The sequence below is a fragment of the Neurospora crassa genome, linkage group II, assembly GCF_000182925.2.
Source record: "Neurospora crassa OR74A linkage group II, whole genome shotgun sequence".
Lineage (NCBI taxonomy): Eukaryota > Fungi > Ascomycota > Sordariomycetes > Sordariales > Sordariaceae > Neurospora > Neurospora crassa.
The window spans coordinates 2,059,407-2,083,093 of record NC_026502.1 but is presented as its reverse complement, the minus strand read 5'-3'; the positions used below and the strand labels follow the sequence as shown (position 1 = coordinate 2,083,093).

The following is a 23,687-nucleotide window of genomic DNA, read 5'->3' as shown; positions in this document are numbered from 1 at the left end:
GTGGCAACGAACAAAGAATGCGGCTCGATCAGGAAATTACACTTATCCGCAGAGCCGCTCTTCCTACCTACAGCGTTCCTTTGCGCATTTACAGCCGCGGAGTGTGCTTGAGCGAGCTTTCGTGGGAGCCATCAGAGACGATTCCACTTACCGTACAACTCTTTTTTTGCTTTTGCACCTCAAAATGTGAAGTGAAGGCCCTTATCCTTTGCAAGTTTCGTTGTGTCTAGGTTCTTTCGAGGTTGGATAAACCCTCGGCATAGTCCACCCAGCAAATGGTAGATGCAGACTGCCGTTCACCAAAGCAACCAATGCAGTAGGCTCACCCCAGCTACCTGGTTGTCCTATTGTTGGCACTTTATGCATGGTTAATCACAAAGGCATGGCTCGTATATGCGCAAGTGATGTACCAACATATCCAAGGTCAAACACTACGGCTTGGCTACCGTATGTCATCATTGTTCTTCAGCACCGTTATCTCCCCCTTCCTGCCCAGTTTGTATTCCCCTTTCTGTCATTTCAACATCTGTCCCAGTACTTTTAACCCCAGCCTTTTCCCTCGCTCGCTCCAATCTCTCCTTCAACTCCTCGTTTTCCTCCATTATCTTCTTCAAGAAATCCACGGCTAACTGTATCCCCCCCGCTTTGCTAACTCCAGCCTCCTTGTACCCCGGTATGATAATCGACAGATTATCGTAGGCTGACTTGATCATGTACCGCCGCCTCTTCTCGCTGTCGATGTGGTTCAGTCTCTTTTGTTCCAGCGTCAGGTTGGGCTTCTTTTCTTTATAGGAGCGACGCCTCTTGCCCGGTCGAGCGGGCTTGTTATCTTCATCATCGTTTGGTGATCGTGTGTCACCACTCGGGGCTTGGGAGTCTGTGGGTTCCGATGCTGTATTGGGAGTTGAAAGTCCTTGTTGGCGTGCAAGTTTCTTCCCCTTTGCTCCTCCTGGACCCGCTGACTTTCTACCACCTAGCGACGTCATGGGAGAGGAAGGGGCAAACCCGGATTGGGAAAACGGGCTGTAGGGACTGTTGGAAAAGGTAGCCAGCGGGCCGGGTGATGCCATCGCGGCATCGTTGTTAGTGGTGTTGTCCACTGTTGCCCTTCTCTTTTTGGGCGGTCCTCCTTCCTCTTGTATGGAGGCAAGTGCCTGAGGTAAGGACGGGCGATGATGCGTTCGTAGCTTAGGCGGTGAGAATGACCCGTGGTGCTCGTTCCCTTGCCCCTGCCCCTGCGTTACAGGACTGGAGGCACGCGTCGTGGCGGCGCTTTGGCTGGGTACTAGACAATCCAGTACCTTCAGTTGTGCTTGGCTCATGACCTCGGAGCTCTCCTGCGTCCGTTGAGGTGTGAATGTTGACTGGGAGAAGCTGGTGTCGGTACCGAATTGGATCCTTACCGGCTGCCCATGCTGGTAGCTGTTTTGGCGGGGTTGCTGCGACTGCCCTGGCTGTTGGAAGATCATGTCGCGGTAGAAGCTATTGGAAGGCTCGTTAATGGACGCGTAAGGGCGCATGGCCAAGGCGATGGCCGCACCGCCGAAGCTATTGTCTGTCTGTTGAATGCCATGTTGCCCCCCAGAAGTACTGCTACCCCCGTAACTTTGCTCGAAAGTGTTCCCTCCATGGCCGCCTACCTCGTTAGGGAGAGCGGCAGCGGCATTTAGGAGATCATGGATACCGTCCGTTGCCCGTGGCGGCGCTTGGAGCTGGTGATTAAATGACGGACCCCCAAAGCTATGTACACTTGACAAATCACTGAAGCCAGTGTTGAAGTTGGTGCGGGCGAAAGGAGCGAACGAAGTATTTGATCCCACAAGGTTTCCCGGCCGCGTATTCCATTCTGAAGTAAAAGCTAAGCCTTCTTCCTCGAAGTCTGGTGATATTAGGAAAGGGTCATCAGCTGCAGCATCATTCAGGTTTTGGAAAAAGCTGTCAAGATATCTGGATTGGTCGTCCGTGAGAAGAGTGGCGAGGGGTGCCGGTGGCTGTGCTACGTTCTGGGGCAAGTCTGCGAGAGACCGTCAAGGCCAGTCTGTAAGATATTTGATTGAAAAACACATACTAAAGGGGGGGTGAGTGGACTTACAACCGAACACTGGCTGAGGCTGGTCAGGCGTCGGCGGCTCTTGATGATGTAGCGGCGGCGGCGGCGGCATGTCGGCAGAGGCAGGACCAGTAGGCAGTAGCTGACGTGACAAAAGCTGGAGTGAGGGCTGACGCGAGGCTGTATGAAGTTGCCGTTGAGTCATGAGAGGCGCGATGACGTATGTAGAGAATTTGGCAAGTGTTGCGGCTGGTTCAGCGGATTAGACACTAGATTGGGATGTCGCCGCGGGCTTGTACTCGGACTATCGGGGCATGCCAGGCAATAGCATTTGCAATGTTTACAAGTCCAGCACGTACATCCGGCCTAGCCGGGAAACGAAGAGATATCCAAGACCCCGACCGCTGGGACGGCTAGAGCACGGCCGACGAGGCCGACGGCTGCGGGATAGCCGAGAACTGGGGAACGGCTGCCGGAGACCCGCTGAGGGGACCCGGAAATCGTCGTGGGGCCGGTGGCCGGGAGCTTAGCGGGACGCGGCCTCGGCGGGTGCGTTGCGGTTCGATGATGTGCCGCCACCGGCTAGGTGAGGTGAGGTTGTGGTGTTGACGTGAGTGGCCGGCTCCGCAGTCGGTTTCGAGGCACGTGAAAGACAGGCCGTTGTCGTCGGGAGAGGTACCTCGATGTACCGGGCCGATCAGATGATGTTGGTAGGCCGAAATGTTCGAACGTGACAAGGAACTCGGCTGGGTGCGCTAAACTCGAGTCTCGAGCACGTGTTTCCAGGCCGAGAAGCTTGGTCGCTGTTTGGACGAAATGCGAAGATTTCAAGGCGGAACTTGGAGTGAAAGGCACAAGGCGAGATGAAAAGAAGCCGCTAAATGCCGGATGGCGGGACAAACTGGGAAACCGAATGTAGGCAGGTAGTAATTGATGTAGCACTGTAGGTATATGTAGAGTAGAGGTAGAGGTAGGCAGCCAACCTAGAGGTAGATGTAGGTAGGTCTGTTGGTGTAGAAGCTGAGGCCAGGCGGACAGGACGTCAGTCAGGTGTTGTTAGTTAGTTCAGACAAATCAAGAACTGGGATTGGGGCGGTTTGGCTTCTTGTGGGGGATCTGATCTGGAAAGCGGCTAGGTACGACTAGTGTAATTTAAAAACACAACCATTTTTGCATCATGGAAAGGCTCCGTGCTTGAATTTCTCTCTTCACAAGCTTTCTCCCCCCTGGCTTCCCTTGTGGCTTCAGTCGTCGCTCGGCTGCCCGTTCCTGGCTCCCGCTACAACGATGGAAGTGGAGGCTCCATGTCAAAGATCCAGCCCGTGATGAGCACCTCGAGGTTCTGTTAGGCTGGTACCAGCTCACTCTTGCATGGGGGCGAGTATTGCAAGTACCGAATTAACGAACTTCAACTGTCGGATTAGTAGGCAGCATGGAACTTCAATGCCTACCTTCATTTGGTTTAGTTTTTGATGGCTGTTTGGTGGGGACCAGCGGGGGTGCTTTCAAGTTCCCTTCAAAGTTATTCCCGAAGGTGACCTTTTTCCATCTTTCTCTCTGCCTTTGTTTGGCTCACCAGCTATCATAGTAATAGTGGTCAATATGAGGAGAGGTGTTCAAATTCTCTTCATGAGTATACTAGCACCTGTCCACAGCAAATCGTCGTTGATCGTGGGCAGAGCTTGTTGAGGTCACGAGAGGTAGTATACACAAGCAGAAGGAGAGTTCCCAACGAAGTCCGACGGATCTCATCAATCACATGCAATATCTCGCACGGGGTTTTGTGCGCTACCCCGCCAAATTTCCCCCTACACTACTTTCCTTCTGTCTGAACCCCGGACTTATTGATTGGTCCCCAGATCAACAAGAGACATCATGACAGGTTGATATGTAGCAGGTACCAATCATGTTATGAGAGTCTGGAGTCCCAACCCTAGCACTCGCATAGCGGGAGAATTCAGGGCCTCGTTCCTTTCTTGTGTGAAGGTGGTCGGAGAAGCTGCCTCCAATGGCTTCGATGTGTTCCTCAAACTATACATAAATGGAAGCGATGAAAAAAGGATTTTTTGCGTGATCCAATTCAAGATTGTGGAACCCAAGTATTTCAGTGGCCCGGCAACAGGGTGTCCCCGCATTATTTTGTAGCGCGCCAAGGTATCAAGACCTACGCTACTACCGCCCCGCCGCAGCACCCACAGCAACACCAAACGGGCCCAACTTCCCAAAGGTGATCATTGTGCGAATTCATTTCAGTCCTTCCTGTCTTCGTTTGGAATCAAACTCCAATGACAGAGTGAGGCGCGTTTCACCTCGCGAGGACATGTCTCTTCGGTGGTCTCCCGCCTCTGAAAATACATATGTACATAGCCCGGTCGCCGGTCCATGGCGTCGGCCACATCACGGACAGAGACACTACACTAGGTAGTGTAATCCAGACCGGGCACTCTGCCCGTTCGGTAGTGTCTGTCGCAGCATCATCAAGCGCGATCGTCTCTTTGTTCGTTGGCGCCTATAACAGTTCCAGAACCGTCCCCCGAGCCTAGGCAATTCCACGTCGGGAACCCACCCTTTGCTTTTTTTAGGCGAGCCACGGACGGTGCCGCCACGGCGTGACGACATCCAGTGGTCGTGTGCTTTCTCTTCACATGTCGTTGTTGTTGTTATTGTTGATATTCATCCTTGTTGTTACCCGCTTCACACATTCGATTTTCAGGGGGGTTAACCAACTATCCATCCGTCTTGGACTTCTAGATTTGGCTCTACCGAGGCTCATGACCTAGGTTAGTTTAGCTCAAGCTTATTCAATACCACACCTCGAGTAACATCGACTGGACTCATCTCCCTGCCAACACTGAGCACAGAGTAAATGCCTGAGCACTTTGACATCTACGCAACCAAGCTGCAATGGAGAAATCTGCACCAGGCTAATTTTGTAATACAGCCTCATAGACGTTATTCTCCTATTTTACACAGCTTCACTGTACATGTTACTGTGCCGCCATGAGCCACCCGTCTCAGAGTCCACCATCTCCTGCTGCAACTGGGCTCCCATCATCCTTGCGCCTCCAGCTTCCCACAGCCCGGTTAGCTCCAAACTCAAAGGGCTGGAAGAGGATCGAAAGTCGCATCCCTCCATTATTGCGGCCTCTCGTGCGCGCCTATCTCTTGGGCTATGTGTCTTCGGTTGCCCCGAGATTGTTCACTTTGATTTCCAAGCAGGCCCTCAGGTGGAAGGCCGGAAAGAAACAACAGGATGGTTTTGTCGAGTCCTTTGTAAACATACTACGCGGTGGTATGGACTGGCACCGCTTTCCCACCTTTTGCGCTGTCCTGGCCGGTGGTAGCACGTTACTCGAGGTATGTTCTGACTTCTTGTACAAGTTACAGTATTGTTACTCACTCCAGGCCTTAGGTTTTCTTCAAAACTATACTCGATCGTTTAGCCGCCACATTGTCCCATGTCGCACGAAAACGGCAAGTATCCGATCATCATCCTTCAAGGACATGTTATTGACGCTTGACCATTACAGACTTTCAAGGTCGTTTGCCTCCTTCATTGCGGCATGGCTCGGTATCAAGCTCTTACAGTCAAAGCGGACTCCAGGTTTCACTGAGACCATATCCTCACCCACAGTCATAAGTGTTGAAACACCTTTACCCACATCAGATGCCGTTCTCGACCAAAGACAAGAAGTCTCTCCGAAGCAACCCCCAAGGACAGTACACTACGCCGGCCGAACCTTGGACCTCACCCTTTTCGCCGTCACTCGCGCCCTTGACGTGATTTTTGGGGAGCTCTGGTCCCACTACAAAGCCCGTCGTCATGGCTCCCCCTCCACCACCGCCAGTAGTAGACTCGTCGAACCCCTCATATCCCGCCTTACCGACCCGGCCATCTTCGCCCTTTCCAGCGCTCTTATCATGTGGACCTGGTTCTACCACCCCTCGCGCCTCCCACGGGCCTACAACAAGTGGATCACCTCCGCCGCTGCCGTCGACAGCCGCCTGATCGAGGCTCTCCGCCGGTGTCGGGCCGGATCCCTCGTGTACGGCAAGGACACGGGCCAGGCCCCGCTGCTGGGCAGCATGTGCAAGGACTACGACTGGCCTGAGGCCTGGGGTGACCCGGCCAAGGCCGTGCCCTTTCCCTGCGAAATCGTCCACATGGGCTGCGGCCCGAGCTGCGAGCGGCACGCCCTGTCGAGGTTCGCCCTCTCGTTCAAGTGGGCCTTTACCATGTACCTGCCGCTCAACTTGCTGCTCGTGCTACGCAAGCCGAACTGGAAGGCGTTGAAGAGGGCGCTGGTCTCGGCGTGTGGGTCGTCGGCTTTTCTGGGCGTCTTCATCACTCTGTTCTATTACGGCGTGTGTCTAGCACGCACGAGACTGGGGCCGTACATTGTGGGAAGAGACGTAAAGGGTTGTCAGAAGATGGACGGCGGGCTTTGTGTTGGCACTGGGTGTGCTCTGTGCGGATGGAGCATCTTGCTGGAGAACGCGGGGAGGAGGAAGGATATGGCGCTGTTTGTCGCACCAAGAGCACTGGCTACGTTGTTCCCGAGGAGATACGACTTGCGGAAGCAGTGGAGGGAGGCGGCCGTGTTCGCTGCCAGTACAGCGGTTGTCTTTACGTGTGCGTTGGAAAATCCAAAGAGGGTGAGGGGTGTTCTTGGAGGGGTTTTGGCGGGTGTTTTGAAGCCGTGAGGCAGAAAAGTTACAGTGGCAATGCCTTCTTCGAACATCGACAAGGGGAACTGGGAAGACGCTCGACAGTGATGAATCTACATACCGCATACTGCGATGATGACCCAGCCGATCATATCGAGAGCGTAGTCGGGATACTCAGTCTTTGGGTGCCCGGTAATGTCTTTGCTGCCGACTTTTGCAAGGCCTTTCAACAAGATCGGATGAGCACTCCAAGATTGTGAAGCTCCTGGTCACGATACCTGGATTTAAAGATATGTATCAATGAATGGTTTTGAACATGCTCTACTACGTTCACATATGCTCGACTGTGCTACATCGACGGCGAAGTCCACGAATCGCCCAAACCACTTTCCCAAGGTCCCGTTCAACACCACGCATGGTTCTTTTCGTGGCATCCTACTGCAGAAACTTTGCAATTACCAAATTACTGAACTGGATCGGAGTCGACATAATGTATAGTGTACATGTATGTATCTGCCATCGTCTTCAAGCGCGTAACTCCATGGAGATTGTCGGTGATAATGAGGGAGCAGACCCTATCTCAGTACATTCCCCTCTTTCTTCTTCTCCTCATCCATCATACACTCTGCTTAAGACCAAAGTTATTGCCACCGCGATGCAAGAAAGCTTTTGAAGTCTCTGGTCTACTCAACCTCTGCACTCCTTTACTCGACCAAACTCGAAAGAGCGAGTACAGAACAGCATACTGTCTCAAACAGCTCGCTCTCCTCCGTTTATGGTTACTTGCTAAAAGAAGCATCAAGTAAGAAAAATAGACAAAGTCGTTTCCGCACGGTGTGATATGACCACGTATTCAACACACTCTCTCTTTCTACAGAACATACCAAGCAAAATCAGTCACACGAGATCATCAGGCTTTCTGAAGCCTCGCAAGCCTTGAATTTTTCGAACTGTTTCTCTCCTACAACACTTCCAATAATAGAGGTTTCATCACCACTCACAGACCAGTCGACACTCCCAATAACCAAACTACGACCAGATCACACAACAACCAACAACCCAAATCAGCAAACATCACAAGCCAACATCCAAGTCCTCACCGACAAAAATGCTACGTAACAGCAGGCTCTCCCCTGATTACCCCCCTCATCCTCCTCTCCGCCCTTTGCCTCTTTATCACTTTCGGCCCTTACCCTCCTCTTTCCGCCAAAGCCACTTCTTCTCTTCGGGCCAAACCTACTACTATAAAATTCCGCCCTCCTCCTCCTCCTCCTCCTCCTCCTCAACCCTCCCCCTCTAGTTTCGTCACTGTTTCTATTCAGGCCGGTGGGGCATCGACTTTGTAGTCTCGGCCCCACCCGTCGTCATCTGCATCGACCGCTACGAACTCGACGCTTACTGTGACCGCTGTCTTATCACGGTTTATGAGAAGGTGGAAGAAGATAATGGGATGGGGTGTAGAAGAAAGTGAAAGGTTCAAGAGATTGGTGGTGGTGGCAAGGTGGTGAGGTAAGGCGCCTGGTTGTTCTGGTGCCCCTGGAATAGAATTAGGATGAAAGGGAAGAATTGGTTAGTTAAAAGGAGATGCTAGATTCTACAGATATGATTGCGGTCGCAGAAAGGAGGGCGGAAGATGTGGGGAACACTTTGGATACTTGTGTACCTATAGGCAACGAGGGCTTTTGGGTTTGGTTTTTGGAACAAATCGAGACGATACCTCACCTTTTAGGTAACTGGCGAGTTGACGTTTGACGGCATTGGGAATGTAAGTACTCTGTGTGAGAAATTGAAAAGTGTCTTGCCAGCTATCTTCAAACTCAAGGCCTTGTCATTTCAACCAGACAAATGCGATGGGACACTCATGTCGTGACGGCGTACACTCATGTTCCTGTTGTTTTCATTACAATATTCCATGCCATTAAAAGCGTGCTCAGTTACCCCCTTTCTGACCCATTCATTACGCCCGTAAGCCGTTGCAGTAAACATTCTCAGCCATCTTCTCCCTCTGTTCCTTCAGATAGAGAACTACGACCTCCACCATGAGCAGACCCCAAGCACAAAGATACAAACGAGAATATCCGCCTTAACCGTGCTTAATATCTGTCCATACCTCATCGCAATCTCCAAATAGCCCTTCCACGGCTGCGGCAAGAAACCCACAGCCATACCCAACATACCACCACCAAAAGCGCCGCCCACGGGACTCTTTGCCAAACCCTTTTCCAGAAAGAAGCGCGTCGTCAGCAGCAGCGCCTCAGCCGTAGCAAACACGTAGAAAAACCGTCTGGCCGAATCCGTATCGAAGCCCACAGCCACCTGGTCCCCCGCGCCCACGTGGTGGTGCTTGTTGCCAGTAAGGATGTTCTTGCTGTCCCTGTCGACCTTGCTGCCGCTGAACGAAGTCCACAGCGCAATGTAGAGACCGAGACCGAGCGCCACGGCCGTGTGCAGCAGGCGCCACAGGGAGGAGTACCGGTCGGGAACGGCCATGGCGGGCGGAACTCCTGGCTGGCCCATGCCCATTCCGGGAGGCATCATGCCGCCCATACCGGGCATGCCGGGGAACCCTCCTCCCGGAAAAGGTGGCATACCACCAGCACCGGAACCGGGAGCTCCACCTCCGCCAAGCATGTCGAGCATCATTTGCATCATCGGGTCCTCAGCGCCCGGACCACCCTGACCGCCCGGCCCTGCTCCCAGTAGGCTGGCAAAGGGGTCGCCGCCGGCGGCACCTGGAACCATGGGGGATTCGCGGCCGAGCATCATCTGGCGCAGGCTCTCTTCGGAGAGGTCGTTCGGGTCGAAGGGGGAAGGACCTTGTGTAGGCTGTGGCAGCTTGGGAATTCTTGGGGTGGTGTTTGGTTGGTAGAAGTGTTCAGAGGTGGAGATGTCGACCTCTTCGGGGTCGGCGTGAACTCGGGGTGCGGAGCTGGAGGTCGGGACTGGCAATGTCTTGTCATCGTTGCTGCTGCTGCTGCTGGCTGGCTGCGTAGGAGGAGGGTCTGAAGAGAAGACCAATGTCAGCTTTGGTTTAGTGCCATTTACATGATATTGTACTATGCTAGGACACGCGATGGATGGACGGAAAACACTGACCTCTTTCAACACCGCCTCCCAACCCAGTGATCTTGTTTAGACGATTTCCGGCATTGGCCCTGATCTTAGCCTCGCGTCGCTCCTTTCGAATGCGAGCCTGCTCGAGGGCGCGCGCCTCTGCCTCGTCTGCGGGGGAAATTCCCTCTGTCATGGTCTTTGTTGTCCGAGATACTCGTTGATTTGGGTGGGTGTCGTTAGGTACAAGATCGATCCGTCACTCTGTTGTTCCAATGTATGTATTTGTTTCGATATTCGTTTTGCGCGCCCGCGCAGAGGGATTGATCGGTTGAGGGATGGATGATGATTTATTTGTAAAAAAAAAAAGAGAAGAAATGGACAGATTGAAGTAGAAGCGACAAAGGTGATTGTGACGTCGTGCCTTCTTCTTCAGTGGACGAACGTGGCTCTTCCGGTTCCCTCTTGCTCCCTGTTGGTCGCTGTTGTTCAGCTACGTACAGTACATAGGTAAGGTCCGGGATGCCCGCCATCGGACTACTGAGCTGTCGGTCTGCCCCGTCCCCAAAAATCCTTATCTATGTCCCGCCTTATCGGAAGGTCCACACGTACTGAGGAGCTAGGTACCTACCCCTGCATTCACTGTTGTTGAGTGTTGACCCCCCCCGCGAACCCCTTTTTCCTTGTCACATCGGCGTCGTTCGGATGCAATGCAGGTGTGCAAGTACGTGGTGGTAGAGCATTGTTTCTCAAGGTGAAGCTCTGATACCCATCTTGGCGGCTATATATAATATATTCCTTTCAAACTATAGTACCACTGAGATCATCTTTGTTACTCATATGTCGACACTCTTCCATCCATCTACCTCTTTTGAGCAAGACCCTTTGTTTACTAATGAATTGACATCGGTTATGACATCTCGACCGTACCGCTCAAGTGACCACAATCACAAATCCCTTATGTTCCCCAACTTGAAAGCCCACATCAGGCTACCAAGTGAGCGGACTCATGCGGTCGTTCTTCAAATGGCTGTTCTGTCTTCCTACCCCTCGACCTCCTGAAACTCAACAGCTCCACGATGACGAGGACCATGAGAATGAAACCAAGAATCATGAAGGGAATAAGGTTGTAGCGCCATCCGCGCATGGTTCTCAATTTCTTCTTCAGTATGTCGTGATCGTCGCTGTGGACAAGTGATAGACTGTTGACCAGCGTATACCAGTTCTCCGGGGTCCAAGAGTCCCGTGGGTACGGCTTCGGAGCACTGCCTTCTGCGTAGGCGAGGTCGATACCCTGATCCGAATGCTTGTTGGTCAGGACATAGGTATAGATCAGAGCCGTGAGAGTAAGAAGCCAGCTGAGAATCGTGATAAGGGCCCAGAGATAGTAGAATGGCGATGTTTTCCCGTACTGCCACAAGGTTAGTACCATAGACGCACACTGCACAATGATTCTACGAGAATGAACACATACCTTTGCCCTGGACCTATGCTCCAACCACAAAGCTAGGAGGCCACCGAACCCTACAAGGACGACGCCCGTACCTCCTGCTGCATTTGTCGTGTGGCCGTGGTCCGTCAAAAGATGTGCAGGTTCTCCGGGAAGGTCGAAGACCGAACCAAGTCGTCGGACCTCGAATGGTTGGCCGCCGCGTCCATGAAGAAATGCCACCATTGACGAGACAAGGGATAATGAGATGGCTGCGTCAACGTAAAGCAAAAACAAAGCCACATAGATGGCTTTCATGAGCCTGCTTGAAGCCATTGTGAACGAATCCCACTAGGGCTGAGGGAATAGAAGAGCTTAACAGTGTGAAGAAGGACAAGAACAGTTGGGGTCTTGATATGGCAAAGTGCAATGTGGTTGGGGCCTGTCCAAGTTACCCCAGATATTGACAACAGCGCCAGCCGTCTTATATGAGAGCGGACCGACTGCGGTCGTGCCGGTGTGTCTTTTCTCTCGTTGGGCGAAAGGCCTTCTCTCAGCCGTCTTTGGGGACGCGGATTGGGTCCCATTTCCAAATGTGGTGGTTGTCAGCTTGTCCACACGTAAGCACACAAAACTGACACTGCCTCTTCATGATGTGCAGTGAGATTGGCTCGACCGGGTACGTACTTCTCTTCTTTGTTCCAAAGGAGGGATATCACTGCGTATGCCCAGCCAACGCCACGAGAACCCTTCCATATGAGAGATGCCTAGTCTGCAGCATGGAACTGCCACGCGCTGATCCGTGGAAGCAAAGCATCCAGCACGAGGCTCGGCTCGCTTCGCAAGGTTGTAACCCGTTTTGTGGCTATACACAACAGAGCTTGCCTTGTCAGATATGGGATATTGTGACGTCCTGTACCGACGAATACTATTCTTTGTTGGGAGTTATTCGAGGCCGGTCGCAACCTTGAGAGTAAAAAGAGTCCAGTCCCCACTGGAGGATAGAAATTGACCGTGTCTCACGGCATATGGCGTTGAAGCCAACTGCATCATAGGCGGACAGGAAGAGACCATACTTCTCAGCCCGGTGGAATAGTAGCGCCACGCTTTGAAGGTAAGAGCCAAAATAGGAAACTTGCCTCTCGGCCATCGTCATTAGGCATATAAGCAGAGAAATGCTGAACGATACAGCAACAGAACCACAGTTCATGGATTGGCAAGCTAACCGGCAACTCAACAGGAGTTTATCCTGTTTTCTTCTTCTTCTTGAACCTGGGACAACGAAGGACAAAGAAATGATGCATTTGCAACTTCTGAACAGAACGGGATAGTCTCATCGAGAAAAAAAAAAGAACATAAAAAGCCCCCAAATATCGCGGTGCCGACAAGGGCTGTTTGGAGGAAGCATTTAACACAACCCCGAGATTCTCTCGTCAACTCCTAACCCTCACCAGCCACCCCGACAGCTGGGTACTTGCTGCTACAAGAATATTGCCCAAAGGCTATGCACTGATCAAATCGTAGTGGGGTGGTCGACGTAGTGCCGCCCCACTGCCTATCGATAAACGAGTTATCGTAGGAATCGTCGCCAGGGCAGCTTCCATTTGGTAGGTAGGTCGGGTAGCTTTAGTGTACGGGACGAACTCCAGAAGCTTGTGTCAACACATCCTCCCGTCCCGTCCCTCCCCATCGTTCGTCTGAAAAATAACCTTCACACGAAAGTACACATATCATTCACACACACATAAACACACACAATGCTCTCTAGGATAACACAACGTATGGCGCTAAAGAGGGCGCTGGCGAGGCCTTCCCCTTGCGCCAAGGGCCGCGCTCAACCCCAGAGGAGATCTCTCACATCGGCACCCAGGCCTGGCGATGGTCCGTTGATGGAGAGGCGAGCTGATCGTGAACTTCCTGGTATGTTCTCCCCGTGTCTCTTCTTCTTCTTCTTCTCTTCTCTGTGTTCTGTATTTCCTGCTGTTTCCGCACCCCAATTGAGTTCCTTAGTACCATGGAAGTTACTGACCCCTCTTCCCTTTGCAACCACAAAAACAGATGTCCAAACCTCCCGCTTCCGCTGGTCCCGCACCTTCCCCATCTTCTTGGGCATCGTAGCCGCCACCTCGATCGCAATCTTCAACTACCAGAAACTCTCTTCCCCCGTGGTCGAGTCAACCCTCTATGCGCTGCGCACGAACCAGCGCGCGCGCGAGTACCTGGGTGACGAGATCTACTTCAAGGCGCAGATTCCGTGGATCTCGGGCGAGATGAACCAGCTGCACGGCCGCATCGACATCAAGTTCAATGTCAAGGGCACCAAGCGCACGGGCGTGATGCGCTTCGCCAGCTTCCGGCCCACGCCCCGAGGCATGTTCGAGACGACCGAGTGGAGTCTGGAGACGGAGGACGGCAAGGTCATTGACCTGCTGGAGGAGGGCGATCCGTTCAGAGCTATCAACGGCCGTGCGATGGAACCTGAGCTGGATGATGATGCAGAGGATGCGAAGGTCAGGGGTTTCAGGCAGATGCCCAAGTAATTGTTTTGGGGTGCTCTTAAGGAGGGAATAGTTTTGAAAAAAGGGAGGATATATATGGGAACCGGGGAAGGTGGTGGTCCCCCTCTCCCCCTCTCAAACAGGATGAGCTGAAGGACAGGATCGTGGTCTGGCTCTCTGATTGAATACCCGAAGGCTGTCAAGGAGGAATATGTGTAAGATATAGGGAGAGAACATACGAACCTATCACGGGCAAGGGTTGTATGTTCAAGTTGTTATACATTTTCGGTAGCTGTACATTTTAACACCCCACGATGCGTGTGTATCATACAAGAGAGAACTAAAAAAAATGAGAAACCGGGAAGGCTTTACCATACATTCCCTTCCATAAACCTAGTACAAACACATACTACAGACCAGAGACAGCCCCCCTCTCTTAAGCCGAAGCTTCTACCGCAGCATTTCCATCCGCCTTCTCTGTCAGCCCATTCTTGATGAGCGAATCTATCAGGCCCTGTCTCCTCGCCTCCTTGAGCTCCAAGTGCAACTTCCTCGCCGCCTGCAACTTCTCCTCCGCATCAGGGAACCGCTCGTTGAGGAGCTGCTTGGTGGCCTCGACAAACTCCTCCGGGGGAGGAGCCTTCTTGACAGCATCCTGAACCTTGACAACCGCACCCTTGTGACCAGCGACCGCGCCCTTGACCACCACGATGCCGAGCTCGTTGTCCACCATCAGAATGGGCAGGTTCTGGACCGTGTGCTGCTGCGCGCCCATGCGACCGGGCATCTTCTTGCCGGGCAACACACGCGAACCGGAGCCCTGCGAACCACCGACGGAACCAATGGTACGGTGGTTCAGCGAGTTACCGTGCGACGCCTCCTGACCGGCGAAGCCGTGACGCTTCATACCACCGGCAAAACCCATACCGCGCGTGATGCCGCGCACGTCCACCACCTGGCCGACGTGGAACCAGTCCGGAAACAGCTGGACGCCGACCGGCAACAAGCCGTCCTGGTTGCGCACCTTGAACTCGGCGAGCGTCTGCTTGGGCGGGATGCCCTTGGCCTCGTAGTAGCCGAGCTGCGGGGCGCCCACGTTTTCGGCGCGGCGCTCGCCCAGGCCAACCTGGACGGCCCAGTAGCCGTTCTTGGCGCGCGTCTTGTTGGCGACGACTTGGACCCGGTCGAGCTGCAGAACGGTGCAGGGGATGCGGGCGCCGGTGCGGCCCATGAAGACGGTCATGCCCTTCTTGACAGCGAGCACGCCGGTGCGCAGGGGTGTAGTCTTCTCGCGGCGCTTGAGGGCAGCGGCCGGGCCCGAGGTGGGCGCCGGAAGACCCTGCGTCACTTGGTTGAATCGTGTGGGCCTGCTGCGCTTCGGGAGCGTGCTCCAGCCGTACTTGACGCCGCGCTTTGTGATCTGAGGGAGGAGGGAGGGAAAGACAGTCGATGGCGAGGAGGCGGAGAAGGTGGGTGTGGTCCGGCCGGCGAGGAGGAGGGAGCTGGCGGCGGCGGTGGTTGTGGTGTGGGTGGCTGACCTCTCGACGAGGGAGAGCTGCCTCCAGCAGCGCGCGGGCAGCCGGGGCGCCATCGTGTATGTGTATAAGTCTGAGGGGAGGGTTGGGTGGTGTTGTGTTGCTTTTGGTGGGGTTGGTCGCAGTCAATTGGACCTGACGGTGTTCGTTGTATCGATGTCGGGGCCCCGGAGCGTCGAGTGGGGGGAATGGAAAGGACACCGGCTGTCTTCGAGACGCGAACCGGAGGGGGCGGAGTTGGGAGGTCGTTTCGGCGCGCGGCCGTTGAGGTGGTTTTGGGGCGGGTGCGGGAGTGGTGGTCGCCGGCTCGAAGCACGGAGCAGCAGAAATTTGATAGCCACTCAGAAATTCAGTAACGGGATGCTCCCCCCCCGATAACGTCGATCGGTTCGGCATCCGGGGATTCACAATTGACAGGGGAGGGGCGGCTATTCACAGGCGGGTACTATGTATTTGGCGGATTGTGGTGTACAGAGTGTGACATCTCTACAAGAAGGGTTAGGGTTAATTGCTTCTTTCTATTCACTTAGGTAGTTTTACTTCCGCTGGAGTGCGGGCGCATTTTACCGCATTGGATCCCCCAAACTCAACCGCTAAAACATCTTCACTCGAACCACCACCACACAGCCCCAGAGAAGAAATCGCGTTTTTGCATCTTGGTTTCCCTTCTTGCACGAAGTGTCTTTTTCATTGTCGCCGTTTTGAGATACCCAATATTCCCATCTTTCATTTCTTCCAAAGGCATCAGCAACCATGGTCTTCTATTTCACTTCGACCGTCGTCAGTCCCCCGGCTTTCATTTATGTGGGGAAAGACAAGTTTGAGAGTACGTGAAGATGATCATCAGCCACAATTGGTGGTATTCTGCATCTCCTTGTGGAATATGCATATATCTTGACACACTCATGGACATTGCATATTTGACTTGGATATAGATGTCAGCTCGTCACTCATCTAACATGCTATTTTATAGACGAGGAGTTGATCCAACACGGCTGGGAGGAGGATGTATGGTAAGTTTCACCCCGGCCAAGCCTAGTTCGGCATTTTCTAACTATTCTTCGTAGGGTATGACTCCCCATGAGGTTCTCGTCATATTATGCTCTGTTTCTCATTACTAGGCCCTACTTAGTTCCATGTCGACAAACTTTCCAGTGCTCATATCTACCTCCGTCTCCCAGAGGGTTGGACATGGGAGAACATTCCCGAGGAGCTCCTGACCGACCTTGGTCAGTTGACCAAGGCCAACTCCATCGAGGGTAAGTTGCTGCTTTTGAATTCTACTGTCAGGAAGTCATGGGGGAATTCGTGAGGACTAACTCTGTGCTTTTGTAAAGGTAACAAGAAGGACAACATCACAATCATCTATACCCCATGGGCCAATCTCAAGAAGGACGGCAGCATGGCGGTCGGCCAGGTCAGCTTCAAGGATCAGAAGAAGGTGAAGCGCATTTTGATCGCGCAGCGCGAAAATGCTATCGTCAACCGTCTGAACAAGACCAAGGTTGAGAAGCACCCGGACCTGCGAGAGGAGAAGGAGCAGCATCTCAAAGAGCTGCGCAAGAAGGATCAGGCGGCGGTGCTGGCGCGGAAGAAGGAGGAGGATCGCCTGAAGAAGGAGCGGGCCGAGAAGAAGTGGCAGAAGGATCATGCCTACGATGAGCTCTTTGCTGAGGAGAACATGATGAACTCGAGCAATCAGGATCGGGATGAGACCTGGGAGGATGATTTCATGTAAATTTGCTTGAGAACAAAAGAAACAAACCTACTGAAGTTTTCCAAGCTACATAAGACCTGAAAATCCTTTGATGCCCGAAAGCCATCGTCAGAACCTTCCCAACCTTGATTCCTATCTGGTATGCTGCCGCCTTTAAAGCAGCAGACTAAGAACTAAACCCGGTTTGACCCATCACTAGAGGTAGCTCCTTTATCCACTCTCGAACCTCTTTCTACCCGTCACTCATTCCTCACTCCCCTCAAAAGGTCCTCTCTACTACCCCTGACGGTTATATCCCACACCTCTTGCATCCGCCGTTCCCTTAACCTTATGATCCGTCGGCCTAGCCGCCGCCTCGTAGACGATATTCTTCGGCGCTTGTCCCAACGTCATCCACTCCCCCTTGAAACCAATATAACTGATTCTCGTTTCATCCTCCTCTCCTTGCGAAAAATTATCCGGGAAAAACAAGCACAGTCTTTGCACGGCGTTGAACTTGGCTCGCTTGACGGGCAATTCCTGGATTTCCGAAGTCTGGGAGAGCTCGAATTCTTGTGTGGGGGTAGAGTCCTCAGCTTGACCGAAATCGTGGATGTCGGCGTTGGCGAGGAGGCGGAGGGTGCGCGGGGCCGAGGGGGAGGGCGAGGTGCGCAGGAGGACCGAGTGCAGTTTGATTTGGGCTGTGAAACTATTCGGGAAGGGTCGGTGTGTTAGTGATTGGGTGTGTATGATGGGGTCATTGTATGATGTGTATGTTACGGGAGAGGAGTGACATTGAAATTTCGTGATGATGTGAATGACTTGAGTGATCAAGTGTGATAAAGTAGTAGTGTGACATACGGAACGTTGATAATCAGCTGCTCATCAGCATCGCTCACCACCTCGGGCTCCGTCGCCAATCGTTCGGCCCACGTCTTCTTGATAATGGCCTGGCCGGAGCCGTGCACCTGCTCGTTCAGCGTGGTGATCTCGTCAAAGTTGATGTGCTGGTACAGCGAGAACTGCACGGCGGGGGTGATGTCGTCAGAGTGGTCGTGCTCTGCCCCGCCCTCATGATGGTGGTGGTGGTCGTCGTGCTCGTCGTGGCAGTGGTGCGACATTGTCCTGAGTTGAGGTGTTGGAATATAAGATTTCTGTGCCTCGTGTTGTCAAGGTTTTGATGATTGATATTGACGACGGGGTGGTTGTTGAAGTTTGGTGAAAGTGAGGGGCCAAGACAGAATGCTTCCGTCGTAAACCTGCGTGATTTGAGTTGACCGTTAGTTCTTCCAGTGGGTGATTGCAACCAACTACATTTCAACGACGACCGTCAACAAAAATGCCTTTCGGAGATCGGAAAGCTAAATGGAAGATGTAGAATAGCATGCAAACAACTTTGACGAAAGTCGTTTACAAGAATTGGCCTATACATTGAACGCCGAATCTTCGAGTGTTTTCCGCACTTTCTCATCCAAACATCCATCGATCAGCAAGCAAACGAACTACCTCCACCATCGGTCACACATATCTATTTGTCACACAACATCACGTCAGGATCAAGCACGTAAAACACGAGGTTGCCATACGGTCATATTCATCTATCTGAATCCCATCCGCTTCTTCACCTTTTGCTTCTTCTTCACATGAGAGGGCCTACCTCCATGCGGTCCTGCAACAATTTGTGACATGGGCTGCGATGCAAAAAACTGCGATGACTCCGGCTGAGTGTTCTGCGTGAAAGCAAAACCTCTCGGCTGGCTCGACTGAATGGCAAAGGGCAGTGGTTGACTTTCTGCCTTGACAGCTTCAACTCCGCGAATCCTCGCCAGCAACTTCTCTCTCTTCCTGCGCTTTGCCTCGAGCTTGCGCCTTCTCCTAAGACCAGCATCATCTTCCTCGTCATCTTGACCTGGCTTCCATGTGATGACATTGGGGTCTTCACCAAGCTCCCAGTGAGAGGTGACTCGGGTTCTACCGCCACTTCTCTTCGAAACGGGGTTCATGGCCACGTACTGGCGTAGCCTCACGCCCACTACATCTTCACCGTCTGGTTGATCTTGACTCTGGTTCGTATCATAGCCTTGAGACTGTGATTGCGACTGTGAGTGCTGTACGAACTGGGAGTGAACTTGTGAGGAGAACAAGGGAGGAGAGCTGCCAAAAGGCATGGAACTGGCAAATGGCTGGCTCTGACTCAATCTGCCATCCCAAGTCTCCGCTGCAGCCCATTCTTCAGGTACTGCCGCTACTCCGGCCTCCGAAAGCAGAGTCTCGGCCGCGAGAAGCTGCAGCTTGGGAATGAGAGTTTCTCGGGACGCCTTTCGATGGTTCAAGGGAAGATGAGAGAACATCGCCATCAACTTCTCAAAGGCGCGGTCTATCTCGTCACCCAAGACGTGACGAGCATTGGTGGGAACCAGTCTCCCAGGAACGTTTTCGAGCAACAAGTGCTGATGGGATGACCAACGTGAGGCGAGTCCGACGACGTCTTGAACACCTCTTGTTTGTTTTACTAGATTAAGTCTTTGACGCAAAGCGTTAGCAACCTGTCCCGACGGAAAAGGAGGAATGACAGGTGTGTGTGGTGAGTCCTAGATCAGAAATAGAACAATGTATAGGTGTATTTTGGTAATCATTGTTGATCATAAACAGCCTCTCTTTCGAGAAATCATCATATTGGACGGATACTGTGCAAAGTATAAATTACGTCAACTTACAGAGAGTGTCTAGGCATATAGCCATCGTGTGTCTCACGACTAAGGACGTCGGCGATGCGAGTAATGTCGACTTCATTTTGCGATGACTGTGCCTCGTTCGACGTTGAGGGAACCACTAGCGTGTTGGCCAATGCTTGCCCGTAGACCACAAGACTCTGAGTATCTGGTTCCCTTTTCAGACTTCCAGATGAATCTCGGCCAAGTTCCGGGCTCTGAGACTCGCCGACCAAGGAATGGTCGTCAAACTCGTCTGGTAAGGCAAATGCATTGCGCAGTTGCTCTCGCAATATTGGTTGCTTCGATGCAGAGCCAGAACGGGCTACGCATTCATCAGGAGGTCGCACCCGTACACCAGGCTCGTCAGACCACATGCAAAGCGAGCAGCTCAGGTCCAGATCGTGTCCCAGCGTAACCAGCTGGAAGAACCTGGTTTGCCTCTTCGCGAGAGCACGAGTGAGAGGTGCCGTAAGCTTTGCTTGGCCAACTCGTCGCTCGACCGGAAGCATAGCGACGCTGATGGACTTGGATGAAGCTCTAAGGCGAACTGACTCCCGATGGTAGCGAAGAGGCTTCCCTGAGCTGGGGCTGATGAACCAAAAGACAGTAACTTCGCCATTTCGACTGGAACGGATCGACATGAAGCAGGCCAAGGCACCATCGATGAATGTTCCAGGAGACACCTCGAGCCTCAGTGACGGATCTTGGACGTCTCTTCGGTGGGGTGAAACGACAAGTGGCTCAAGCCGCATTCCAGAACCATCGTCTTTAACAGAAAGCCAGGAAATGGTTGTGTTCGTGAGAAGGAAGGCCTGTGATGGATCCAAGTGCGAAGGGGCGAGGTCCAAAAGACGTTCTCCCTTCTTTGCTGCTAGCAAATGAGGCTGGACCTCGAATTTGCAAGTTTCCGTGTCGAAAAGGCAGAGATTAGTGCTGTTTCCGAGGAGAAGCAAGCTAGCCCGAGACAGACGCTGCCTTGGTTTGGCGCGCGTAGAATTTCTTGGCCGACTTCCTGAACGGCTTCCATCATCGGACCTGTCCCTTTTCAGAGACAGCCACATGATTCTATGTGGTTCCTGATCATCTGCTGTCCGGCCAGGGAACTTTGGGATGGACCCTAGGCTGATGTTGCCGCACATTCTCAGTACCGGCTTCATCACCTTGGGCCGTCCACCTCGACGGCCAACAATGTCCCATATGCTCCAATACCCAGCTTGATCAATGATGGCAAGCTGAGGGACTTGATCATCAGAAAGCGGATTGAAGGAGACATCCGAATGAGAACCGCCCCCGGATCGATTGGATGTGATGGTGAACAAGGGGTTGGCAACAAGTTGCGTCAGGGTTGAGGAAGATGGTTGAGTGGAGGATGAGCATTGCATCGGCAGCTTCCTGAGTTCGGGCTCGCAGACCGTAGTTGAAGTCGGTTTCTGCACAATGAGCCAGCGAATCTGTTCGAACTTTCTGCTGTCATTGACAAACTTGATCAATGAGATCGGAACGCTGTCCTGACACCAGTCTCCTTCGAGATGATGGTTCGGGGCATGAAGACGTATCTTAACGTCCTCATCTCTCCAGCTCCACTCTTCACGGGCGAGACTGATCAAGCGAAGAATGTGCCCCGACTCTCCGCTGGCAGTGGCGAGCACCGTGTGTCCCTTGACTCTATCAGGGTCTCTAACATCAGTGATCTCTCCAGTGGCCAGGAGGGAGGCAGTGGTTGGTGTTGCGGGACGGGTGCGCGAGTAAGTGTTGCTGATCTCCTCGATGAGCAGCGTCTCGGTATCAGCATCTCCGAGAAAAGCCTCTGGGAGGGTTTTGAGGAGCCAATTGTTCTGAGACTTGGCAAGTTGGGAAGGACCAAAGCTGCCAAGGTCAGGAAGAGCTGTCTTGGTGGGCGCGGACCACTGCAGAAATGGCGTCACTTGTTGGAATTGAGGAACTAACAGCGGAGTCGGTTAGTCCCAAAATGCCCAAAGTGAGGCGCAGGTGAGGAGCAGCTTACTCTCATCTCTAGCACGATCTTTGCGAAGTTGACCAGTGCCTTGGTTGATTTGAGCGGGGATGTAGGTCAAGCGCCCGACGATACCACCAGCATGAGCGCGAGGGCGACTCAAAGCATGCGTGCGGCCGACAGGGCGGATGGGACCATGTCGGTCAGCCATTCGGAGCTCTCGGAGTGAGGGTAGCTCGCGATGACGAAGTGCTCGGCGGGATCATTTCTCCCCCGATACCGAATGCTCGGTGTTTGCGACTTAGTCAGGCAAACAAAAAGAAAAAAAAAAAAAGATATTAGAGGTAGAAGCTCAAGTGCGCCGGCGCATTGAGTCCTGACCGTGGTGGTTGGTGAGGGATGTTGGAAGCAAAGAAATGCTGTGGAAGAAGGGAAGGAAAGAAGAAGAAAATGCGAAACGTCAAACCAGCATTCTCTTTTTATTTTTTCGGTCTTTTTTTTTTTCAAGAAACGCAGAGAAAATGCACCGGCCGGGTCCACCGCGAACTTTTTGGTGGGGCCGATTCATCATTGAACGGTCTCCGGAAAAGGCGGGTACGTATCTTTGATGAGCTGACAGCCAATCAGAGAGTGACCTTGCTCAGAATCCAATTCCCCAGGAAACCATGCCCGAAATGGAAGGGACGTAAACATGTCAAGAACCTGACCAAAGTCCCCCACCTTCAAGAACAGCTGAGCCATCCCTACAACCACGTTGTCCCGAGTCGCGTCGCAAAGCTTTCGATTGTATCATCTACTGTCGGAATACAGAATCTAGTACAATAGACAGCAACCTTGGCGACTAGCATCAAGAATGTCACGAAAAAGCGTCATGTCGTCCACATTCGAGCCCTCGCTCTCGACGAGCCGACAGCCCCTCGGACCATCGCTCGCCGATACCCTACCCAGCATCAACTTTGGTTTCGATGAGTTGCGCGATCGCATGGCCAAGTTCACGGCCAAGTTTGACGCTTTTATTGAGCAAGGGCGCAAGCGTGTGCTGGAGGAGAGGAACCAGTTTAGGATGAACGTGGCAGAGCTCCAGGGTACGTGTCATACACCTGGTGAGACCAAGAGGGTGCATATTGATACTAATTTCTGCTTCCTGTAACAGAGGACCAGCGTATGAAGAAAAAAGACATTGAAATCCTCCAGCTCAAAACCAACACCTACCAACAGACCATGGCCAAGGAGGCCGCCGAAACACGCGAAATGCAGGCCGCCATCGCTTCGCTCACCGAGCAGCGGGATAAACAAGCCGCGATGCGTGATGCTTTGAAAGAGCAAATTGCCGCCACACAGAGGGAGATTGATGCGCGTCTAGCAGCGCAAAGGGCGCACGCTGCGCAACTGGAGGCGCAGGCGAGGTACAACGTGCCAGAGCTGGATTTTTGGGTCACGAACCTGTGCATGCGGATCGAGGGTGCCGGAGCAGAGGACAGGCTCAAGTTTGTCTATACGCACATTGATGAGAGGAACTGGGAGCGAGAGGCTTGGTTCGAGTTGAGCATGAGTGGGAGGGACTACGACGTGAGGCATTGTAGGCCAAAGCTGGAAAGAGAAAAGGTGGAAAAAGTGCTGGACCGAGTAAACGAGACTAGGGAGCTCGTAGTGCTACTTAAGGGCATGAGAGAGTTGTTTGTTGAGGCCATGAAATCTTGATTTCAGTTCAGCTGGCCTGGATCGAGAGTTTGGATAGTTGCGGTTAGATACCCCGAATATTGGACGTCCTGGCCTGTAGATGCCGGTGGACTTGGATTGAACGATTTCAGGATGTATTGGTCTCCCGCCCTTAGGTTGCTTCTATCATCATGCGAGTGTCGCCTACTTGCGTGGAGGTAGGTATTGTGAGCTAATTCGTGTATGCCTTGTTGCTAGGTCGTTGGTGGTGAGTCCCGTCGCTCGGATGGCGGGCATCGCTTACCTAGTTCCCGTCCCTTGGCACCGATAGGCGTGACTTCATCTTTGTCAAAAGCAGGAACGCAAGGGCGCTCGGTTGAGAAAGGTGCCCCTGTAGAATGCCGCTGTAGCAGCTCGTTCTTTCCTAGTCTTG

At 52.9% G+C, this 23,687-nt stretch overlaps 10 protein-coding genes across 11 annotated transcripts; 4 read left to right on the top strand and 6 right to left on the bottom strand.

Annotated features, from left to right (window-relative positions):
- Positions 1-186: 186 nt before the first annotated feature.
- On the bottom strand, positions 187-3,171 carry NCU06744 (hypothetical protein). Its single transcript, XM_958423.2, has 2 exons — positions 2,093-3,171; positions 187-2,014 (listed from the first exon to the last, which is right to left on the bottom strand). The coding sequence occupies exons 1-2, from the start codon at positions 2,253-2,255 to the stop codon at positions 456-458; spliced, it is 1,722 nt and encodes a 573-aa protein (XP_963516.1). The 5' UTR covers positions 2,256-3,171; the 3' UTR covers positions 187-455.
- Positions 3,172-4,615: 1,444 nt separating this feature from the next.
- Positions 4,616-7,277, top strand: NCU06745. 2 transcript variants are annotated; one of them, XM_011395281.1, is made up of 4 exons: positions 4,616-4,830; positions 4,992-5,407; positions 5,463-5,524; positions 5,581-7,277. In XM_011395281.1, the coding sequence occupies exons 2-4, from the start codon at positions 5,051-5,053 to the stop codon at positions 6,752-6,754; spliced, it is 1,593 nt and encodes a 530-aa protein (XP_011393583.1). In that variant the 5' UTR covers positions 4,616-4,830; positions 4,992-5,050; the 3' UTR covers positions 6,755-7,277. The 2 variants fall into 2 exon arrangements, with proteins under 2 accessions (XP_011393583.1, XP_011393584.1); XM_011395282.1 differs by lacking the exon at positions 4,616-4,830 and having other exon boundaries at positions 4,907-5,407.
- Positions 7,278-8,477: 1,200 nt separating this feature from the next.
- On the bottom strand, positions 8,478-10,257 carry NCU06746 (hypothetical protein). The gene is made up of 2 exons (XM_958425.2): positions 9,815-10,257; positions 8,478-9,720 (listed from the first exon to the last, which is right to left on the bottom strand). The coding sequence occupies exons 1-2, from the start codon at positions 9,963-9,965 to the stop codon at positions 8,744-8,746; spliced, it is 1,128 nt and encodes a 375-aa protein (XP_963518.1). The 5' UTR covers positions 9,966-10,257; the 3' UTR covers positions 8,478-8,743.
- A 288-nt stretch (positions 10,258-10,545) lies between these two features.
- Positions 10,546-12,336, bottom strand: NCU06747 (hypothetical protein). The gene is made up of 2 exons (XM_958426.2): positions 11,244-12,336; positions 10,546-11,180 (listed from the first exon to the last, which is right to left on the bottom strand). Exons 1-2 carry the CDS (start codon positions 11,532-11,534, stop codon positions 10,755-10,757), a joined length of 717 nt encoding a protein of 238 aa, XP_963519.1. The 5' UTR covers positions 11,535-12,336; the 3' UTR covers positions 10,546-10,754.
- A 456-nt stretch (positions 12,337-12,792) lies between these two features.
- On the top strand, positions 12,793-15,414 carry NCU06748 (hypothetical protein). The gene is made up of 2 exons (XM_958427.2): positions 12,793-13,118; positions 13,257-15,414. The coding sequence occupies exons 1-2, from the start codon at positions 12,956-12,958 to the stop codon at positions 13,736-13,738; spliced, it is 645 nt and encodes a 214-aa protein (XP_963520.1). The 5' UTR covers positions 12,793-12,955; the 3' UTR covers positions 13,739-15,414.
- On the bottom strand, positions 13,923-15,630 carry NCU06749 (mitochondrial 54S ribosomal protein YmL9). The gene has a single exon (XM_958428.2). The coding sequence runs from the start codon at positions 15,285-15,287 to the stop codon at positions 14,133-14,135; it is 1,155 nt and encodes a 384-aa protein (XP_963521.1). The 5' UTR covers positions 15,288-15,630; the 3' UTR covers positions 13,923-14,132.
- A 198-nt stretch (positions 15,631-15,828) lies between these two features.
- NCU06750 (coiled-coil domain-containing protein 25) lies at positions 15,829-17,219 on the top strand. Its single transcript, XM_958429.3, has 4 exons — positions 15,829-16,057; positions 16,205-16,244; positions 16,387-16,490; positions 16,569-17,219. The coding sequence occupies exons 1-4, from the start codon at positions 15,985-15,987 to the stop codon at positions 16,967-16,969; spliced, it is 618 nt and encodes a 205-aa protein (XP_963522.1). The 5' UTR covers positions 15,829-15,984; the 3' UTR covers positions 16,970-17,219.
- On the bottom strand, positions 16,948-18,336 carry NCU06751 (DUF1000 domain-containing protein). The gene is made up of 2 exons (XM_958430.2): positions 17,789-18,336; positions 16,948-17,636 (listed from the first exon to the last, which is right to left on the bottom strand). Exons 1-2 carry the CDS (start codon positions 18,046-18,048, stop codon positions 17,225-17,227), a joined length of 672 nt encoding a protein of 223 aa, XP_963523.1. The 5' UTR covers positions 18,049-18,336; the 3' UTR covers positions 16,948-17,224.
- A 163-nt stretch (positions 18,337-18,499) lies between these two features.
- Positions 18,500-22,001, bottom strand: NCU06752 (hypothetical protein). The gene is made up of 3 exons (XM_958431.2): positions 21,647-22,001; positions 19,645-21,583; positions 18,500-19,450 (listed from the first exon to the last, which is right to left on the bottom strand). The coding sequence occupies exons 1-3, from the start codon at positions 21,804-21,806 to the stop codon at positions 18,526-18,528; spliced, it is 3,024 nt and encodes a 1,007-aa protein (XP_963524.2). The 5' UTR covers positions 21,807-22,001; the 3' UTR covers positions 18,500-18,525.
- Positions 22,002-22,264: 263 nt separating this feature from the next.
- Positions 22,265-23,567, top strand: NCU11159 (hypothetical protein). Its single transcript, XM_001728108.2, has 2 exons — positions 22,265-22,680; positions 22,749-23,567. The coding sequence occupies exons 1-2, from the start codon at positions 22,449-22,451 to the stop codon at positions 23,294-23,296; spliced, it is 780 nt and encodes a 259-aa protein (XP_001728160.1). The 5' UTR covers positions 22,265-22,448; the 3' UTR covers positions 23,297-23,567.
- Positions 23,568-23,687: the final 120 nt, after the last annotated feature.

What these genes read in the sequence shown, in the direction of transcription:
- NCU06748 (XM_958427.2), top strand. Translation starts at nt 12,956, where the DNA reads ATGCTCTCTAGGATAACACAACGTATGGCGCTAAAGAGGGCGCTGGCG. An exon ending in AGCTGATCGTGAACTTCCTG is followed by an intron (nt 13,119 to 13,256) that starts GTATGTTCTCCC and finishes CCACAAAAACAG; the next exon opens with ATGTCCAAACCTCCCGCTTC.
- NCU06750 (XM_958429.3), top strand. Translation starts at nt 15,985, where the DNA reads ATGGTCTTCTATTTCACTTCGACCGTCGTCAGTCCCCCGGCTTTCATT. An exon ending in GGGGAAAGACAAGTTTGAGA is followed by an intron (nt 16,058 to 16,204) that starts GTACGTGAAGAT and finishes GCTATTTTATAG; the next exon opens with ACGAGGAGTTGATCCAACAC. An exon ending in CAAGGCCAACTCCATCGAGG is followed by an intron (nt 16,491 to 16,568) that starts GTAAGTTGCTGC and finishes GCTTTTGTAAAG; the next exon opens with GTAACAAGAAGGACAACATC.
- NCU06751 (XM_958430.2), bottom strand. Translation starts at nt 18,048, where the DNA reads ATGTCGCACCACTGCCACGACGAGCACGACGACCACCACCACCATCAT. An exon ending in CAGCTGATTATCAACGTTCC is followed by an intron (nt 17,637 to 17,788) that starts GTATGTCACACT and finishes CTTCCCGAATAG; the next exon opens with TTTCACAGCCCAAATCAAAC.
- NCU06749 (XM_958428.2), bottom strand. Translation starts at nt 15,287, where the DNA reads ATGGCGCCCCGGCTGCCCGCGCGCTGCTGGAGGCAGCTCTCCCTCGTC.
- NCU06752 (XM_958431.2), bottom strand. Translation starts at nt 21,806, where the DNA reads ATGGCTGACCGACATGGTCCCATCCGCCCTGTCGGCCGCACGCATGCT. An exon ending in AGATCGTGCTAGAGATGAGA is followed by an intron (nt 21,584 to 21,646) that starts GTAAGCTGCTCC and finishes CTCCGCTGTTAG; the next exon opens with TTCCTCAATTCCAACAAGTG. An exon ending in TATATGCCTAGACACTCTCT is followed by an intron (nt 19,451 to 19,644) that starts GTAAGTTGACGT and finishes TTTGCGTCAAAG; the next exon opens with ACTTAATCTAGTAAAACAAA.
- NCU06745 (XM_011395281.1), top strand. Translation starts at nt 5,051, where the DNA reads ATGAGCCACCCGTCTCAGAGTCCACCATCTCCTGCTGCAACTGGGCTC. An exon ending in GTGGTAGCACGTTACTCGAG is followed by an intron (nt 5,408 to 5,462) that starts GTATGTTCTGAC and finishes TCCAGGCCTTAG; the next exon opens with GTTTTCTTCAAAACTATACT. An exon ending in TCCCATGTCGCACGAAAACG is followed by an intron (nt 5,525 to 5,580) that starts GCAAGTATCCGA and finishes TGACCATTACAG; the next exon opens with ACTTTCAAGGTCGTTTGCCT.
- NCU06744 (XM_958423.2), bottom strand. Translation starts at nt 2,255, where the DNA reads ATGACTCAACGGCAACTTCATACAGCCTCGCGTCAGCCCTCACTCCAG. An exon ending in GCCTCAGCCAGTGTTCGGTT is followed by an intron (nt 2,015 to 2,092) that starts GTAAGTCCACTC and finishes GGTCTCTCGCAG; the next exon opens with ACTTGCCCCAGAACGTAGCA.
- NCU11159 (XM_001728108.2), top strand. Translation starts at nt 22,449, where the DNA reads ATGTCACGAAAAAGCGTCATGTCGTCCACATTCGAGCCCTCGCTCTCG. An exon ending in GAACGTGGCAGAGCTCCAGG is followed by an intron (nt 22,681 to 22,748) that starts GTACGTGTCATA and finishes TTCCTGTAACAG; the next exon opens with AGGACCAGCGTATGAAGAAA.
- NCU06747 (XM_958426.2), bottom strand. Translation starts at nt 11,534, where the DNA reads ATGGCTTCAAGCAGGCTCATGAAAGCCATCTATGTGGCTTTGTTTTTG. An exon ending in AGCATAGGTCCAGGGCAAAG is followed by an intron (nt 11,181 to 11,243) that starts GTATGTGTTCAT and finishes ACCTTGTGGCAG; the next exon opens with TACGGGAAAACATCGCCATT.
- NCU06746 (XM_958425.2), bottom strand. Translation starts at nt 9,965, where the DNA reads ATGACAGAGGGAATTTCCCCCGCAGACGAGGCAGAGGCGCGCGCCCTC. An exon ending in GGGAGGCGGTGTTGAAAGAG is followed by an intron (nt 9,721 to 9,814) that starts GTCAGTGTTTTC and finishes TCTTCTCTTCAG; the next exon opens with ACCCTCCTCCTACGCAGCCA.